Genomic DNA, 20,595 nt, shown 5'->3' with positions numbered 1-20,595 from the left:
TTTCTGTAAGATTATTAAATGACATTTTCTTGTCTGTTCTAGAAATTGCATAATAAAAAAGTACGAGACTGAAAATGAGATCAAAGCCAATGGAATCAGTAGCTGGAATGAGGAAGAGAAAGAAGAAAGTGAAGATTTAGGCTTTATGGAGCTGGAGCAGGTCTTTCCTGGGAGGAAACAAAATGGAATTCAGCGTCACAGAGACAGCACTGCCATTTTTAATGGACATACTCCCAATTCTACCAGTGCCTTACAGACACAGGATTGCGTGGTGCCCTCTGGCAACAGAGTTGCAAACAGGTTCTCTCCAGGCTCTGTGCAGGAGAAGGGGAAGACTGAAAAAGGCATCATTGACTTTAGAGACTGCACTATGCAGCAGTTGCAGGAAAGCAACAAAAACACAGAGCTTTTAAGGAACCCACATAGGACTACGAGTAATTCATTCTCATCTTCATCTTTGCACAGTAATACTAAAATAAATGGTGCTCACCACTCCACTGTTCAGGGGCCTTTAAGCACAAAAAGCACTTCTTCAGTACCTACTCATAGCAAGGCCACTCCCTCATTGTCCAAACCTTTAGACTGCAGTTTTATTTCTGACTTTTACTCTCGTTCAAGACTGCATCACATATCTACATGGAAGTGTGAATTGACAGAATTTGTCAATACCCTGCAGAGAAAAAACAATGGTGTGTTTCCGGGAAGGGAAAAGTTAAAAAAACTGAAAGCGGGCAGGTCTGCACTTATGATGGCTGACACAGGTAGAGACTTGTTTGACAGTTTTACTTTAAAAGGTTCTCTATTCCTTCATTCTTATGATAGGCAGCTGATCAAGATTAAACATGTGAGCTTTCTGTATTCAAAAGTGAGGTTATATGAAATAGCTACTTATGTGATTTTGAAAAATGAAAGTCTGACGGGCCTTCTTCATTTTTTAATTTTAAAAGCAAATTGGGACTTAATATGAAATTCAGTTGTAAACACAAATCTTTTCTGTAGAATTATTAATTAATTCTTCCAGAGATTGCCATGCTATTTTGGGTTCTTGAGCATAAACACTTTTATCTATACAAACAAAGGATGGTATTTGTTCTTACATTTTTCTTTGAAAATCTAACTCGCTACTTTTTACAGTTCATACTGAAGATTTCTAAGTTGAGTATCAGTTGGAAATGATCTATAGTCTAAATGAGAATTTTTTACCAAGACTGATACATGCTCTTGGATCTTTGTGACCCTTCTTCATCTGATCTGATCTAGAACAAAAATTGGCTCTGTAAGTGTGTTGCAGTGCATGCAGATGCCATACTGAAGGCATCCATGTAAAGAACAAGATGACCAGAACTTAAATATTTTAAGTATAGTAGTAGCCTAAATATTATTTTGCATCTTATATCTTAGCAATATATTCTTGAACATGCAGAACTATTCTTCCTAATTAACTAAGGATGAAAGGCAGGCCATTACTTCTAGTAGAGATTTTTATTTCTTTAAGCTATCAAACTGTCATTATGTATTCCTTTGTTTTCCCTAATTGTATAATATTGAGCAATACTTTTCTTTAAAAAAACTAAAAAGACAGATGATAGATGAGATAAAATGATTAAATGTTTGAAAACAGGGCCTTAAAAACCATTTATTTCCTCTCCTCCTTTTCCAATTGACAAATGAAGCAATTCAGTTTTCTTGATCTGAAATACTTTTTCACGATGGAGTGTTAGGTATTGTCCACACTTGGGATTTGCTCCGATTTCAGTGGTTGGTGGCTAGCCACCAGTGTAACTGCACCAGTTCAAATTCTATAATGTACATGGGGAAATTACTATTGATCTGATGGAGCTTACCCCAGCTTCAAGCAGGAGTAAGATGCATCAGTGTAAATTGCAGCTTATAGCTGTTTTGCTTGCCTATGCTAGGGTTTGCACCTGTGTAGGTACACTGAAATTCCCATTGTAGAAAAGATTTTAAAATCATTCAACACCTGTGAACAGAGAAGAGATTGTGCAGAGATAATGACTGCTCTGACTTTTGATCAAAAACTGAAGAAGCATTCCATTGCAGATTGAATTTTAGCATGGTGAATATTAAGACTTAATTATTAGTATATATAGTAAACTCCTGGAAACAGACTTGTTTTAACAAGGTGAAGAATGTTAATTGTGGGAACATAAAAGGGATAACATGGGGTATGATGCCTCACTTAGTAGACATTACACTGTGTTTTTAAACTTATAGCTACATTTCCACAATGTTGTTATATTGCATATATATTCTATTATATTGTAGTGCATTGAATAGTATAAACTTTATTTTTTCTTTAGTGGCAGTTTAATAGTTGGGTGGGGAAGGTTATAAAAATAACTTCGCTGTATTTGGAAACATCTTATATCAGTCCTTGATGACTAACATGAGTACTGCAAAAATTGTAAATTAGGTTTCAAAATTTCTGTTTGTATTTGTTTATACCAGGTAATGTTTCTGTCTTAAGTTCATCCAAGCATCAGCGCTGTATTATGCACATGGATATGGATTGCTTCTTTGTATCAGTGGGTATTCGAAATAGGCCTGATCTCAAAGGTCAGTTTTCATATATTTTTAAATGTCAAAAATCACTTATACAATACTGAAAATGTACTTGCTAACAACAAGGAAAGTTGATTTGGTGAGTGCTTTTCTTCTAATAACTTTGCCTGATGGTATGAGAACACTGCTCATATTGCCAGATCATATTGCTTAGTGCCCCACACTCAACGGATACATGTGGAAGAAACAGAGTGGAATTCTTATTGCCTCCTTTCCAGCATGTAGTACCAAGGAAAAAAAGAAAATATTTTCCCCACTCTCCGCAGACAAAGGTGTGAAATGGTGAAAACTGGAGATGGTGAAAACTGGAGACCCTCCAAAACTAGAAATGGGGAGAAAGCAGGGCTGTATCTGAACCCTGTTGGGATGACTTATCTTTTATTATTATTATTTATTTATTATTAAGCACAGGTAGGATTACCAGAGAGCACTGTGAAAAAACGGGAAAGGGGGTGGGAGGTAATAGACGCCTATATAAGAAAAAGTCCCAAAAACGGGGCATCTGGTCACTCTAAGCATAGGCAACCTGAATTCAGACATTTCCTAATTTATGGGTGCCCGATTTTGCAATCCTTAATGGATTTTTAACATATTTTTTCCTATGTAATTTCCTAGGGAGGCTTTTTTTGGGGGGGAGGGCTAAACCTCAAGAACAGAAATTACATGTGGAACTGTTTTGAACCTCTCCTGCATGAGTCATTAGCCGGCTCTGAATGCAGAAGTTGTAAATCCACAGCACAGATCACTGATAAACTAAAGGAGTAGCTGGTAGTAATACTATGCAGTTATCTTTTCCAGTGTCTTATGCAACTGTTTGCCAGAGAACAGAGGAATGTTGGGAATCAGAAATCCTGGGGTTAAGTCCTGGCTGTGGAAGGAGAAGTGGTTGCATGGTTACAGACAGAACAGATAATCATACAGATTTGGCACAAGCATTCTGAAAGGCAGCGTGGATACCAAATGTGATTTGTTTTGTTTTGTTTTGTTTTTACCCCATCTGTAAATAGTGAGAATTATGCTTTCCTGTCTTCTAAGGTAAGCAGTATGTGGCCTTTTGCTCATTAAGGGCTGTCAAGTGGAAAAGGAAAGAATAGAACTCATTGTCTCCTTGGTCCTAGCTCAGTACATTTTCCTGTAGGCCAAAAGACATTCTACTGCAGTGCCTGTCCAGACCTTTTGCTCTGGGGTCTGGGAGAAAGTGCATACAGAGGGACATTGAGGCAAGGGAGCATGCTCACTGAGGCTGGTGAGCATGCTCAATGCAGATGGAATGTTCAGAGATTTTACCAGTTAGCTCTACTGTGAAAATGGCGAATTTCATAAGTTTATAAGTCTGCCAGATCTGGATGTATTTTCATAGGGACGCAGGTGCCTCTCTGACACCAGGGCTATCTCCCTGCCAAATTTCAAATCTCTGTTCCAGGTTCTGGAGAGAGGGGCTAGAGCTTCTAACATGTTTGTTTGTTTGTTTGTTTGTTTGTTTGTTTGTTTGTTTGTTTGTTTGTTTGTTTGTTTGTTTGTTTGTTCATAAATAAATAAAATTTAAAATAGATTTGCAAACATAAAAAAATACATTCTGTTCTTTAAACCTGTTCATGGAAGTGGTTGCACTGTTTGTGCTGAAGTGTTCCAAAAAAAATCAGCCCAAAAGAGACAACAAGCATGGAAAAGTTCAGAGGTGATTAAAATGGGGAAAGGTTAGGCCAGAATGGTCAGAGGTTAGACCTGGTCTAAACATACAGTTATGACTGGCTTAACTAGTCTTTCGCCATTTTAGTTAAACTGTTACACCTTTGTGTGTGGACTGTTTTATACCAGTTTAAACCTGGTTTACATTAGCTTACTTTAGTTAAGTGACAGGGGCAAGGTAAACTGATGTAAGATGGCAATGCATAGAGGTTGCAATGGTTCAACTAAATTGGTACAATATCAGATGTCTAGTTAAACTGTGGATCTTCTGTTTAGGTAAGTCCTTATACACAAACTAGCATAGCTGGATTTTTAGTGTTTGTTTCAAAAGATTTCTCTATTTTTTTTTTCTCCTTTTGACATGAGATTGTAACCAGTTAACCAAACTATTGTTTCTAATGCAAGTCACTTCCTTAACTGCTGCTTCCTTAATGCCAGAAGATTAGATAACCCTGAAAGAATGGTGTTGAAAGAAGTGAACAAAATTAAAGAAAAGTAAACGTTGTCAGAAACTTTGCCTTGGTGTGCTATTACTGTAAATGTTTATTATATACTGACTTTAATTAATTATTCTTCACAGGAAAACCAGTGGCTGTTACAAGCAACAGAGGTGCTGGAAGGGCACCACTTCGCCCTGGTGCAAACCCACAGCTGGAATGGCAGTATTACCAGAATAAGATATTGAATGGCAAAGCAGGTACAAAAATGAGTCTGATTTTAAAATCACAGTGCTGATGAAGAATCTCTCATTAAAGTAGTAAAAAATTAAGGATAAATACTTTTCATTGAGTTGACTTTAGAGAGATTAATTTTTGACAGGATAGTGGTCTCTGACAATATAAATTGCTTCTGTAATAGTTTGCCATCATTACATTCTGCTAATTAATTTTGTTGAGAATGTGGATATATTTTAGGGTAGTTTATTTTTTTATTTCCTTTTTGGTTAGGGATGGGAATAAAGTATAGTGCTTCCGTAAATGTGTATGTCCTGTTTGAAAAATAAGATAAACATAGACCATCTGTGATCACTTGCACCTGAGTAACAGTATATCACAGAGGAGCCAGTACAAAATATCAAAAGTTAAGGTTGCGAAAAGGACTTATTAGAAAGCAGAGGAGAACTGTAGAAACAGCAGCATGTGACCAGTGAGAAACTGGCTGCTTAAATATAGTTATATATTTGAGCTATATATGTCTTTGAGCTATATACGTCTGAACCTGTAGACTTAATGTAGCTTCCTTTTAGAATATTTCAGTTGCTGGAAAGCCCCTGAAGAATTCAATGAATTCTGTCCTCACTATAAAGATTGTTCCCTCAAAACACAGGCATTTGTTATTGATTATTAAAGAATTTCTCATTCTCCCACAGTACTTTAGAAACTCTTTTTATTACATTTTGTGTTCTGAAGTAGCAATATACAAGTATCAACCATAAATTACTGTTAAGAAAGCATTTAAGACTAGTTGTGTTTATACAATCTGAAGTATGTTTAGTGTGGGGAAAAAAGTGACACACTAAAAATAAATAGCTTGTTTTATATTTATTCTCCCCGTTATTTTATTATTTTTTTCTCAGTTTAGAAGTCTAAAGAGATTTCTAACCGCTACCATTTAATTTCAGCTTAATTTCTGGAAATCAGATTGTTTTTCACTTCTTACTCCAGCAGCAGAATCAACAAATAGTGTTGGATTAGAATTTATACCGCAGTTAGTAATTTTGTTGATGTGCAAGACAGAATAGAATCGTTTGATCTTCCACAACTATGTTGTTTCTGTAGTATTAACAGAAAAAGTTGGCTTTGTCAATAAATTAAGCAGATCTTGGAAGAAAAATGGAAAGCAGATATCTACCATAATAGGTGCCCTTTGTTGTTTTGCAATAGCATAATCACAGTTTAAAACAGGAAGAAAGTAAAAAATGTAGACCCCATTGTCACTCCACCTTTTCTTAGTGCCTTTTAGGATGTTCAAACTTAATCTAATTGATTCATAGTGCCATGTATAAGACTGAGTGGTTTATATTAAGGGCAGTTATTGTTTATAGGGATTCAGCCTTGTTGCGCTATAGTTTGTCAGTGAACAGTTGGTAGCACAGTTCTAAATATAGGCACTCTATAACATTTTCCAGGCCAATGTGTTTTGATAAGAAGGTCATTTGTTACAATTTAGAAACGTCTTGGAAAGCTAGCTAGTTAGATAAAATTGAGGAAGATTAGCTAAGAATAACATATTGTGTGTGATACACAAATTTAACAGTATCTCTTCTATGATATTCAGTGTGCAAGGTTTCACTGGGGCTCAAGTTCAGTATGTTACAAACTCATTGTTCTTTATTGCAGCAGCTTTTTCTGGAAGCGCACACATTCAGTCCTTTTACTTCAGCATCCTCCCTTACTGGCAGGCAGGCAGCTCTTTCTTTCTTAATGCACAGCCTGACTGTACAACCTGTAGTTTGCCAAAAGGTTTTTGTTTTTTGGTTTTTGTTTTTCCCCCTCCCTGGCACTCTTTTTAAAGTATGTATCTTATTAACTACAGGTTCATTACATTTTTTAAAAGTCTCTTTTTATTAATTTTATCTCAACATACCAAACTTATATCAAGAGAGACTATTATGGATTTTCATAAAAACGTATCAGATTGTCTTCTTGAGGAGAACAAAATGAATTTAGTGATTGAGCATTACTTTGTAGCATTAATTGAAAAGGTGGTACTGTGAATTGCATAGGCCGCTCTAACTTTGCTACATCCTAGATAGTGCACATGAAGCACTTCACAGCAGGAACAAACTATGTTGTGCACTGCATGTAAATATGGTCCAGTAGGCACATGGAATCATGTGAAACAAACTTAAATCTATTTTATAAAGACATCAAAAACCCAAAAGGCCAAATTGTGCTCTGTTAAACATGTGCAACCTGTTGGGGATATACTTGTGTAAATGAGAAGAAAATTGGGCCCGAGTATTTTTTATTTAAATTCATTTTTACATGGAGTCTCCAGTATAGAGTAAACTTCATTTGTTTGATGCCTCATGCTGTCCAAACTGTTCTCTGATCTTGCCTTCTCCAGAACTTGCTTATTAGAAATAATGTTCCAGATTGAAAAAAATAAATACATAAATCTGTGACTCACTTAGTTTGACCAGGTACAGATTCCTTCAGCTTCAACTACTGCTTTTGCCAATTGCTTCTTCAGTGATACTGGTTCCTGCTTTTTGGTCTGGATTGCTGGACAAATATCTAGGAACAGTAGAATCTTGGATCCTTTATGAAATACTTCTTTTTTCTTTTTTTGGATTCATCCAAAACTATATAACTTTTAAATTTAAAATTTGTTGTCTTTCTCACCCTGTATGTCCAATTTGGAGCAGCTTCCTGAGTGGTAGAAATTACCCTCTGTTGATATCTTCTTTAACATTCATGTCCGAAAACTAAGGAATTAGTGTGTACACACAATTCAGAGGTTGGGGTCTCTTTTCCTAGCCAGGATGTCCAAGACGTGGATGTTTTTTAGTCTCTTTCCCTCCACTCCAGTATCTCCAATTTTCATTCTAAAGAGCAGCAGTTTTAACTACCATATTACTCACAGATTTATTCTCAGCGATTTCTTTTTCACAGACTTGGGGTCCTGGCCTCTGATTTCTCCATGTGTTGCTCCACATTCACCATGCACTTGTCTAGTTTCCCAACTTTTGATGAGAGATTCTCTACCTTGCCTTCCAGTGAGGACAATGTGTTCTGCATTGCCCGGAATTTCACATGAAGTGACTCCATCAGCTCATGGGGGGATCTGCTCTGCTACGCTGTGGAAAAGGTCGGCGAGCCCAGTGAAGATAGACAAGATGACAACAACATCTCAGGCCAGGGCACAGGAAGGCACAGACTAAATACGTTGTTCTTGTCATTCTTATCTTTTTTGGGCCATAATTTTGCTCTTCATAAATTTGCAACTTCTGACATCTTAGGTAACTTAATGAGCCCATCAAATATTAAAACAAATTTTTAAGACATAAAAAGACAAGTAAACTAGCAGAAGTTCTGTAGAAAGGCAGATGCCCACATGAGTCAGATTCTGCCCCCCATTACAACACTTTCTTTGGTCTGATAACCACCTTTATGTGGAGATAGCAACATACTTCTTTTCAAACTAAAAATGTTAATCTGTAAATTGTTATTGCCATACTGTATTATTGGGCAGTGTGGCACTGTGCAGCTATAACTTGTATGTTGTATTATATTACAAAGGTATATTGTATTAAATAGACTGCAATAATGAAAACCAAATCTAAGTTGTATATTATACTTTTCCTTTAAAGCAAGCAGTAGCTTTTTGTCCTTTTGAGATTTCACCATTTAGAGTTCAGTTCTTGATTAGATTTCAGAGCTTTGGGTTTTTTGCAGCTATTCAATTTTTCTGGCTGACCTACAATTAAGAGTCAGTGTGCATATCTAGAGATACTTAGATACCATGTTGATGTGCGGAGAATAAGAATCTGAACAGAATAGACTAGAGAATGCTTTACTTTATCCCAGTTTGCTGCATCTCTCTACCATACATTTCTGCATATGTATATAGTACTCAGTTGGCTTGAATGATTCTTAAGTCTTTTTGCCTTCGCTCATTCAAAGTAGGTTTTATAGAATTAGCTAAAGATCTGTGTCATCCTTTTCTTTAATAGTCTGAGATTGGAGTATTTAGTGTTGCATCATTTTGGTCTAGCGGAAGTTTGGAATGATATACTAAATCAGGTGCTTTTGAATCCCAGTAAGAGAGTCATCAGAGGCCAGTAACTGAAACTTTGTCTATTAATTTAACAATGAAACTGAAAGTTGTGAAGAACATATAAGTATCCAGCAAGGCTTACATGTTTTGCTTATTTCCTGATCTGAAAATATTCTTGGTATTTCATTTAACTTTTAAAATTCTGATTTGAGGTGTCTAAATTAAGTTACTTGATGTTTAGTTTAAGTAATTACTAGAAAGTAGAGATGTCAGTACTAGGCTACAAGGAGGCTGAGTTGTAGAATTGCATTATGAGATGAAATTCTATATTCTTGTACTTTTTTTTTAAATGGGTGTAAATATGACATTCTTTTGTTCAGACAAATGGTTGATAAGCTCTGAGTGTCTTGCATTTAGTTTATTGGTTGTAGCTTAAAGAAACCTCAGTAGTTTGGCAATTAAATCTTTTTTTACAAGCACGTTGGGTATTAACGGCTCTCTCAACTCACAGTATTATTATAGTCTGAATTTTATTGGCCACTAGCTATCTACAAGTTGGTCTCGGATAATGTGAAAAAAGAAAGTACACCTCTATCCCGATATAACGTGACCTGATATAACATGAATTCGGATATAACGCGGTAAAGCAGCGCTCCGGGGGGGCGGATCAAAGCAAGTTCTATATAACGCGGTTTCACCTATAACGCAGTAAGATTTTTTGGCTCCCGAGGACAGCGTTATATCGGGGTAGAGGTGTATAGTTATTCTTCAGTAGCGTCATATTTTACTGTCCTCCAGAGATCAACCCCATAGATGGGTGTTAATATATGGGTAAGTTCTTTGTTGACCTAATCAGTTATTGGACGATGTGAACCAATATATTGTGAAGAAATTTCTCATCATAAAATATGAGCACAGAAACTGCTGAAAAAATTTCAGTTGTAATCCATTGATTATTTGTGAATGAAATAAGTCTTTTGAACCATTAAGACAATAATGTAAGAACAAAATATAAAATATTATTTTCCAAGCAGAAAATAGAATTCCTGATAAACTGGACTTATCAATCGGGGAGAATCCAGATTCTGCTGAGATGAATGGAGCTGACTTGGATATCTCTGGTTTGTCAATGGCTGAAATTGCATCTTGTAGTTATGAAGCCAGGTAGGTAGAAATTATTTGTCATGTTGATTGTAAAGTTTTGTCATACAGTGCTCACAGATAGCAGGCGAAATATCTATTTACATTGGGTGAATTTAAGCAAACATGGAACACTTAGTCTTTGTTTCAGAAATTATATTTAAATAAATTATGCTAGGTACCAGCACAAGAAGGGAAAATGTGTTTGCTCTCCCTTTTTACTTTAATACCATGTTTCAAGCTGTGATCTAATCAGTTCTCACAAGCTAAGCATATTTCAGTTGGGCCAAGGCCACTAAAGAAAATCTGAGGTTCCATACACAGTGGTATTGTTGATTTAATAGGTGACATCCTTCTCTCTGAAACTGAACCAATGTTTTTTCATGGCATTAGTAACGTACTATTGGAGGTCAGGCTCAGATGAGGCATAAAATTTAAGTCCTGATCACTTCTGATCACTAAATCTAATGGTACTTTTTCCACAAATTGTGTGCTGAATTCCCCAAATAGCCTGGTCAAGAGGGGAACATCCAGTGCCTACAATAACTTGTTTTAAATATAGTCTCAAAGATATATAATATATTGATTTTAGGGTTGTCAAGTGATTAAAAAAATTAATCTGGATTAATCACACTGTTAAATAGTAATAGAATACCATTTATTTAAATATTTTTGGATATTTTCTAAATTTTCTAATATATTGATTTCAATTACAACACAATAGAAAGTGTACAGTGCTCACTTTATATTATTATTTTTATTTCAAATATTTGCACTGTAAAAAACAAGAAATCGTATTTTTCAATTGACCTAATACATGTACCATAGAGCAATCTCTTTATCCTGAAAGCTGAACTCACAAACGTAGAATTATGTACAAAAAAAGCCATTCAAAAATAAAACAATGCAAAACTTTAGAGCCCACATGTCCACTCTGTCCTACTTCTTGTTCAGCCAGTCGCTCAGACAAACAAGTTGGTTTACATTTGCAGGAGATAATGCTGCCCGCTTCTTGTTTACAATGTCACCTGAAAGTGAGAACACGCATTTGCATGGCACTGTTGTAGCTGGCGTTGCAAGATATTTACGTGCCATATGTGTTAAAGATTCATATTTCCCTTCATGCTTCAACCACCATTCCAGAGGACATGCATTCATGCTGATGACTGGTTCTGCTCGATAACGATCCAACGATTGGAAGGCACTTCAGATTCTTAAACCTTGGGTCAGGTTCTGTAGCTATCTTTAGAAATCTCACATTGGTACCTTCTTTGTGTTTTGTCAAATCTGCAGTGAAAGTGTTCTTAAAACAAACAACGTGCAGGGTCATCTGAGACTGCTAAAACATGAAATGTATGGCAGAATGCAGGTAAAACAGAGCAGGGGACATACAATTCTCCCCCAAGGAGTTCAGTCACAAATTTTAATTAATACTCTTTTAAACGAGCATCATCAGCATGGAAGCATGTCCTCTGGAATGGTGGCCAAAGCGTGAAGGGGTATACGAATGTTTAGCATATTTGGCATGTAAATACCTTGCAATGCTGGCTACAAAAATGCCATGTGAATGCCTGTTCTCACTTTCAGGTGACATTGTAAATAAGAAGCGGGCAGCATTATCTCCCAGAAATGTAAACAAACTTATTTGTCTTAGCGGTTGGCTGAACAAGAAGTAGGACTGAGTGGACTTGTATGCTCTAAAGTTTTACATTGTTTTGTTTTTGAGTATAGTTATGTAACAAAAAAAATATACATTTGGAAGTTGCACTTTCATGATGAAGAGATTGCACTATAGTACTTGTATGAGGTGAATTTTTACAGTGCAAATATTTATAATAAAAAACAATATAAAGGGAGCACTGTACACTTTGTATTCTGTGTTGTAATTGAAATCAGTATATTTGAAAATGTAGAAAACATCCAAAAATATTTAATAAATTTCAATTGGTATTCTATTGTTTAACAGTGCGATTAATCACCATTAATTTTTTTGAGTTAATTGCATGAGTTAACTGCGATTAATCGACATCCCTAATTGGTTTCTAGTGCAAATAACACCCTCGCATTTATCATCACTATGGATAGAGTATTTTATGGCAGATGAGCTGCTTTTTTTTTTTTTTTTTTAATGGCTTGGTTTTGCAAAGATTTAATTTATTTGATAGTTCAATACATAACTTTAAAAAATTGTGCCATTATAATAAAATAAACCACATTGATCCGCCTTCCTTCTCCATGCTCTAGCAGAGTTGTACTGTTTTGCATACTGCATGTTCTGTCATAGCTTAGAGCAGGAGATGGCAAGCCCTGTCTAAAATACATATATATTTAATTTTAAAAAAAGTTACTGTGTATATTCCCAATAGCCCCGCTTTTGTTCATTGTTTGAGACACACAGCACAGAATCTTACAATTACTGAATTTAATTACTATAGTGCAAGTCACTTTTTGCATCAATTAGACCGTTTACATGGGTGGATTAAACTCCTGTATATCTGTTCTTTGTCTGGAGTAGTGGTATGGGAAAGTATGAATATTATTATTATTATTATTATTATTATTATTATTATTATTATTATTATTATTATTATTATGTATTTGTATTACTATGGCATCTAGGAGCCCTGGGTATAGGCTGGAAACCCATTGTGCTAGGTGGTGCTGTACAAACACTTCATCTTGTAAATATCTGAATTTTTTTTTTTTTTGCAAAGGGCAGATCTATGCAACTTACTTGCTTTTATTTGATTTTAGACAAGTTGGGGTAAAGAATGGAATGTTTTTTGGCCAAGCAAAACAGCTATGTCCAAGTCTTCAAGCAGTTCCATATGACTTCCATGCTTACAAAGAAGTTACACAGACAGTGTATGAGACACTGGCCAGGTAAAGTGCATTATGTATTTGTATAATCTTTGGCAGCGATCAAGCATGTTTTCAGTTGCCACATTCCCAAATGCCATTATGTGATCCAGGATTTTCATCTTCATGGGTCTGTTATCCCCATTTTTTTTTCCCCCCTTCCAAACCATTCCCATCTCAGATCTTCCTTTTGTAGTAACTTTTTATCTTGACTGGATAATGGAGGGTAGTCAGCTTAGAGTGAGATTTCCTCCTATGCTGCTCTGTATCTTGAGGTCAAATCCTCCAAAATGATCAATGTCTGACTCCTGTAAAAGTCAGTGTCAAAACCTCCACTGACTTCAGTAGAAGACTGTGGCTTTCAGTTAGCAAGTGTTGTATGTGCTGCTGCCCTTCCAAGACACCAACATTTCTTTAGACACACATTTTCAAGAACTGAATTTTTGTGGAATAAATTTAAAGAAAATTTTATTTCTTTATTTCATTTGACTGTGCGGGGAAAAAAGGAGTCAGTTATTTTTAGGTGAAGAATAAAATATTTAACTTTCCTTCTCCAACTAATCTTTTAAAAGCATGATTCATACTGAAATTAGTCCTAGACAGTAGTGCTACTGTAATTTGCTATATTAATATTTTTAAATGCTTAACTAAGTTGTGTGGGATAATGAGAATAAAAAATTAGGGAAATACCACCACAAAAGGAAGACTACTTGCTGCATATTTGTTTTAACAGATGGTGAGCTGTTGCTGCTGTTTCACCTCCTTTACTTTGTGTTGTTAGCTATACTCATAACATCGAAGCAGTCAGTTGTGATGAAGCGCTAGTAGATATCACTGAAATCCTTGCAGAGACCAGACTGACTCCTGATGAATTTGCAAGTGCTATCCGCACCGAAATCAAAGACCAGACTAAATGTGCTGCCTCTGTTGGGATGGGTTAGTACTTTATTTCATATTTACTTACAAGTGTCACTTGCCATCCTTGGGTATATCAAAATTACATAAGGGACTTCTAAAACAGTGAGTTTTCATGAAATACACAAAACATTGCCATTAAAATAAATGTATTAAAAAAAAATTCCTTGATGGAAAATGTTAAGCAACCTAACTTTAGGGGTTGCTACCAGCTCCCTTTTTAGTACTGACAGTGTGGTACAATTTCACTTCTGGGACACTTTGTGTTCATTTAAAAAATAAAAATTAAGATATCTTTTCTAATAGATTGACAAATGAAAGCAGGATAAAACCTATTCAGTCACCATCCTGTATAAAAAGGGAAAGTAATAAAGGGCTGTAGGGTGGCATGACTTGGTATAGGTCATGAAACATGTTCACTAAAAGTAGAGGTAGTCAGTTTTGTAGGAGGTACAGTATATGAATTCACATCTTTGAAAATTTTCCATTCTTGCTTTTTCTTTTTCCTTGTCTCCCTCTCTCTCCCCCTTTCTCTCTGTTCATAATCATATTATCAAAATGAGAATCTGGGAATAAATATTTTGAGACGATTAAAATTCACTTCTGATTTAAGTTGAAATCCATTATGGTAGCTCTTTGGAGGTAGACTTCTCCCATTATCTCTTATTCATTATTGTTATTAACTTTAAATATAATTCTCCAGATTCCTGTTTGTCATGCCTTGCCTTGAGACCTATTTGAAACCGTTTATAACCTTATTTAATGTGCTTATTCTTTGTTTTAAAATAATACAATTTCTGAGCATACCTTTATACTCTGATTTCAGTTTCGTAGTGGTTGAAAGAACCAAATTCCTCCAGTCAAATGTTTGTTCCAGTAATGAGTATATATTAAATACTTTTAAAAAGAGACCAGTCTGCAATTACTGTGTATCCAGTGGTTTTCTAAAACTTCATATGATGGGGAAACAGTACAAGGACTTCAACCTTAGACCAGGATAAAATGATTGGAACAAAGGACATGTGGCCCAATGGCTAAGACACAAGCCTGTGACTTGAAAGAGACCTGGGTTCAGTTCTTTACTTTGCCACATACACCGCTACCTCGATATAACGTGACCCGATATAACACTAATTCGGATATAACGTGGTAAAGCAGTGCTCCAGGGGGGCGGGGCTGCGCACTCCAGTGGATCAAAGCAAGTTCAATATAACGCGGTTTCACCTATAACGCGGTAAGATTTTTTGGCTCCCAAGGACAGCGTTATATCGAGGTAGAGGTGTACTTTGTGAGACCTTGAGCAAGTAATTTAGGCCTTGTCTCCTTGGGAAGGTTGCAGCAATATAATCGAAGATGTGAATTTAAACTGATTATATAGCTCAAGCAGTGCAAACTCTTGTGTTGGACACTCTTATTTCTGATATAGGTGTGTTTGAATGCTCTTATCTCTGATATAACTGTCTCTTTTTTTGTTGTTGTTTTGTTTAGCTTAAGTCAGTTGGGAACAGATTTAAGTTAGATTGAAATAAGAGCATCCACACAGACAGAGCTTTCACTGGCTTAACTAAGCCATTTTATCTAAGCCAATTAAATTAAAACCTGTGAATGTGTGTAGACAAGGCCTTAGTTTTTCTGTGCCTCAGTTCCCCATCTTGTAAAATAAGTATAGTAGTATTTCCCACTTCACATAATGCTGTGAGGATATATACAGTAAAGATTGTGAATCACTTAGATACTACAGTAATGGGAGCCATATACCTAAGAGAGGTAGAATGGTGGAAATCTGAAGTGACGTATTACAGGCAAAGGATGGGACACCAAAGGAAAAAGGAAAATTGGACGTGGAATCCTTTATTGATTGTGTCATAAATATAATTCCTAGCATGGTGCCCATGATGTTTGCATTACTATCATTATTTACCAAAAAGACATTAAATAATGTAACCCCTGGGGGGACAGGAGAGACCGTGAACAACACATTGTAAATAGTGGCATTTACCTAACCTTTTGTAGTTTGCCCTATTCTACAGCAAGGTTTTTTGGTAGCAATGATATCACAGAATGAGACATGCTAGCGCACCATATTGGAGTGGTAGTTGGCTGGACATGAAGAAACCTGTAAGCACAAAAAAATTCTGAAAGTGTGCCAAATGTCCCCCTGACTCTGATTTTATGGGGCATTCTAATAGTAAAACTAATGGAATTTTATTCTTTTTTAGCAGGTAACGGGGCTCAGAAATACCCATTTCTTTCATATAATTCACTTTTTAGTATGATAGTTTATTATACTTAAGTTGAATGTAACATCTTTTTTCAGAATGATCTACAGCAGTGATACTCAGACCTCAGGGGTTCAGAGGCCAAATTAATGAACACCATTATCCAAAAGAGCCACAGTAGTGAGAATTCATTGTTTCATATACTATATCGGGGTAGGCAACCTATGGCACGTGTGCCGAAGGTGGCACGCAAGCTGATTTTCAGTGGCACTCACACTGCCCGGGTCCTGGCCACCGGTCCGGGGGGCTCTGCATTTTAATTTAATTTTAAATGAAGCTTCTTAAACATTTTGAAACCTTATTTACTTTACATACAACAATAGCTTAGTTATATATTATAGACTTATAGAAAGAGACCTTCTGAAAACGTTAAAATGTATTACTGGCACACGAAACCTTAAATTAAAGTGAATAAGTGAAGACTCGGCACACCACTTCTGAAAGGTTGCCGACCCCTGTACTATATAATTCTCACTGCAAAATGACTGACCACATATTTTTTTTATCAGCTACAATTGGTTAGTTACATATTAAAAGCATCCTGATTGGTTAATAACTTAGATTGATAAATAATTAAATCACACTGTTTTAATAACGTGTGCTGCAAAGAACCGCAGGAGACGCATTAAAGCGTCACTTGTGTCTCATGAGCCTCAGTCTGCGTATCACTGATTCTACAGTACAAAGATGCTGTAATTTTACTTTTTAACAATTTTGATAGCTCCTATGTCTATTTCTACATGTATAGAACATTCACTGGAGACTTAAAGTATTTTGTAATGGTTGTTTTTTATTGTAATTTAGCAAGTACAAGTTAGTGTTGCAAAAATATCCCTTTTCCCTCAAATCCTACCAATTGCCAAAATGGAAGCATGGACTGCAGGAACAAGTAAATACTAAACAAAAAATCCAAAGCAGTATTTGGAGAGAGATTAAAATGTGGCTATACCTCTCTGCACCTTTCTCCTCATCCTCTGACTAGTAAAATGCTGTTTGTGATGGCACAAATCAGCATTGGCATCCTTTAATTATTTTTTCACTTTTACAGGTTCCAATATTCTGCTGGCCAGAATGGCAACTCGCAAAGCAAAACCAGATGGACAGTATCACTTAAAACCTGAGGAAGTGGATGATTTTATTAGAGGTCAGCTAGTTAGCAATCTTCCAGGTACATTTTTTTAATTGAATTATTGATGTCCTTCTTTTACAGGGATTTTTCAGGCTGACATTAGAATTTGCTATATGCTGCAAAATGGTGTCCAGTACCAATCAAGGGTCAAATTATTTTTCCCAAATTTCACGTAAAAGAGGTTGGCCATTATTTAAGGTTATCTAATCTGCAAAATGAAGATATTTCATGTTTAGGATTATCTGCTGAATACTGGAATGTTCCTTCTCATTTCTCTTGTCATTTTACATTTTTTCTTTGTATCTTCAAGAATAAATTCCTTATTAAAGACCTTACAAAGCCATACAGTATGGTGAGTTGGCAAGGGATGGACTCAGTTTAGTATTTCAGGCAGCCTGAATACTTTTGCACTACTAATTTGTGGGTGTGACATCTCCAGCAGAATTCATACTGAGTCACTATACATGGGTAGTTACTGTTAGGAATGTAATGAAAAGTCTTAGTATAGTGTGCTTGCCTGACTGGTTAGTTGGCTCTGTTATGAATGGTTGAAAATCGTATTGTAGGTGGTGTCAGGATCAAGGGAATATTTTTTTAGAAGGGAGTGTGCACTGGCAGAATTTTGAAGTTTGGGAAGGCACCAGAAAAAGGGAGTTAATAAGGATGAAGAGACATGACTGAAAAATGGGAGAGGAAAGGGGGTAAAAAGATGGATGGTTTTCTTAAAACTTGTTGGTATTAGGAAATTCCCAGTAAGAGAAGGGTTGGAGGAAAAACAAGGAAGGCGGAGAAGTAAAAAGTCAGTGAGTGGAATGTAGAAGAGGAGATACTGGAAAATTGGGCATTCTTGAGTTGAAAGAAGGAAGTATTGCTTGAAATTAGCCAATGCAAGATGGAATAGTGAGTGGAGAATACAATGGAAAAGGAAACTACAGTAGGACTAAAACACCTTAACACTTCTGTGTACACTATCTAGCCATAATGGACATAGAAGTAGGACTGACAACATTGTTTTTCATACATGATATGAATTGCATCATGTTATTCCTAGAAGTCATGGATGATGCAATCATAACGAAGCTTACATCACTCTGCTGAACAAATTGCCCTATATCAGCTCTAGAAATCATACAGTGTCATGCTCTCTTATTTGTCAGTGTTTGATTTTGCAAAGGGACACATTTCTGTTTAGCCAAAGTGATCAGAGATGCCTCGTACTTGTGTGAACAGTGCAGGTAACTTCTGCTATGTTTGTGGTGAAGTGACTTTTGCATCACAAAAGCGCAGTATAACCACTATGGTTAAGAAAGCCTATCACCTTTATTTTGGCTGCCAAATTGGAGATCAGGACAAGAGGTGGGCCCCACACATATGCTGCAACACTTGTGCAACAAATCTTCGCCAGTGGTTGAACAGGAAAAGGAAATCTATGCCTTTTGCAGTGCCAATGATTTGGAGAGAGCCAACAGACCATACCAGCAATTGTTACTTCTGCATGGTGCCTCCAGTTGGGAAAGGTGTGTCAAAGAAGAAAAAGTGGACTGTGCATTATCCAAACATTCCATCAGCTATACGCCCAGTACCCCACGGAGAAGGACTGCCGGTTCCTGATGCACCAGAATCATTCTCACTTGAGTCAGATGAGGAAGAGGAAGAGGATGAAACTTCTGGTCCTGAACCATCAATGTCACAGGACCCACATTTTCTCCCATCCTCCTCCTCTGAACCACACCTCATAACACAAGGTGAACTGAATGACCTTGTCAAGGTGATCTTGTAGCCTGCAACAACATCGATGGTGTGATGGCAGCCCTCAACATCGTTCACGATCCAGATGAGTGGAGACTGTTCATTGATTCATCGAAGACGAGTCTTAAAGCTGTTTTACTGCATAATGGCAATGTTTTGCCATCAATTCCAGTTGGTCATGCAGTCCATATGAAGGAAACCTATGACAACATGAAACAACTTTTGAGGTGCATAAACTATGACCAACATCAGTGGCAGCTTTGTGGCGATTTGAAGGTTGTTGCTCTCTTGCTTGGTCTGCAGACTGGATACACAAAGTACTGCTGTTTTCTCTGCGAATGGGATAGTCGTGCAAGAGATTCCCACTACATCAAGAAAGATTGGCCACTCCGACAGTCATTGGAGCCTGGGAGGAAAAGTGTTCAGCATCCACCACTTGTTGAATCAAGGAAGATTTTGTTACCACCCTTACACATCAAGCTGGGTCTGATGAAGAACTTTGTCAAGGCCATTAACAAAACACAAGCAGCTTTCAAGTACCTCCGTGGAAAATTTCCAAGGTTAAGTGAAGCTAAGATAAAGGAAGGTGTCTTTGTTGGTCCTCAGATTCGTGAACTTCTTCGAGATGATGCATTTGACCATGCACTGCGTGGCAAGGAAAAGACGGCATGGAAAGCCTTCCAGTTAGTGGCAATAAATTTTCTCGGAAACAACAAGGCAGACAACTACAGGTTGTTGGTGGAAAACCTCCTCAAGGCATACAAAAGCCTTGGTTGCAACATGTCACTAAAGATGCATTTTTTGCACTCTCATCTAGATTTTTTCCCACGCTCACTGCGGAGCAGTGAGCGACGAGCACGGCGAGCGATTTCACCAGGACATTGCAACAATGGAGAAACGCTATCAGGGCAAATGGAGCCCATCAATGCTTGCAGACTATTGCTGGACAGTGACAAGTGATGCTCCATTTAATGAATACAAGAGACAAGCCAAGAAGCGCCGAGTAGACACTGAATAGGACTAAACTATGTACAGAATAGTTTTTTGCCTTTTGTTTCATAATAAATTTTATTTATATAACCCTTTTGCTGATTTTTAAAGTGTTACATAAACAGGACAGGTGAAATATTATCATGTAAAGCAACCATAAACACATGAAAAGACCTAGGTTTACAATTTATGATTAAAACTCTACTATCTACACAATATACATAGACATAAAATGTAAAAACTTAAATATCTTAGAAACAGTAGCCAATCAGTTGTTTTAATTGTCATATTTGAATTCAGCACATCAAAATACATAATAAATAGCACATTTTATCTCTGAAGCAGACGACTTCTCAAAAATTGTAGACCAGTGTAATTTGAGCCATTTTTCCTCTCTGAAATAACATGTTTCCAACCAAGTAGCATTGAAAATAGCTAGAATTTTTACTGGTTTCCTTTTAGGTGCGAACACTTGTGTACAGTTGCAAATATATCTCACTTGTTTTGTTTGATTATGTAAGGTTTCAGAGCTATTTTGGA

General features: G+C 36.5%; 1 protein-coding gene across 1 annotated transcript in view; it reads left to right on the top strand.

Annotated features, from left to right (window-relative positions):
• REV1 (REV1 DNA directed polymerase) overlaps window positions 1-20,595 on the top strand; it is a 97,318-nt gene that overhangs the window by 36,465 nt on the left and 40,258 nt on the right. Inside the window, exons 6-12 of the mRNA XM_065407087.1 lie at window positions 43-761; window positions 2,470-2,577; window positions 4,853-4,969; window positions 10,029-10,158; window positions 12,889-13,017; window positions 13,775-13,929; window positions 17,236-17,355. Of these exons, the coding sequence (XP_065263159.1) occupies window positions 43-761; window positions 2,470-2,577; window positions 4,853-4,969; window positions 10,029-10,158; window positions 12,889-13,017; window positions 13,775-13,929; window positions 17,236-17,355 (1,478 nt within the window). The remainder of the gene's footprint in view (window positions 1-42; window positions 762-2,469; window positions 2,578-4,852; window positions 4,970-10,028; window positions 10,159-12,888; window positions 13,018-13,774; window positions 13,930-17,235; window positions 17,356-20,595) is intronic.

This window comes from Emys orbicularis, chromosome 1, assembly GCF_028017835.1.
Source record: "Emys orbicularis isolate rEmyOrb1 chromosome 1, rEmyOrb1.hap1, whole genome shotgun sequence".
Lineage (NCBI taxonomy): Eukaryota > Metazoa > Chordata > Testudines > Emydidae > Emys > Emys orbicularis.
The sequence above is the reverse complement of the archived record's forward strand: the minus strand, read 5'-3'. Positions and strand labels throughout refer to the sequence as shown.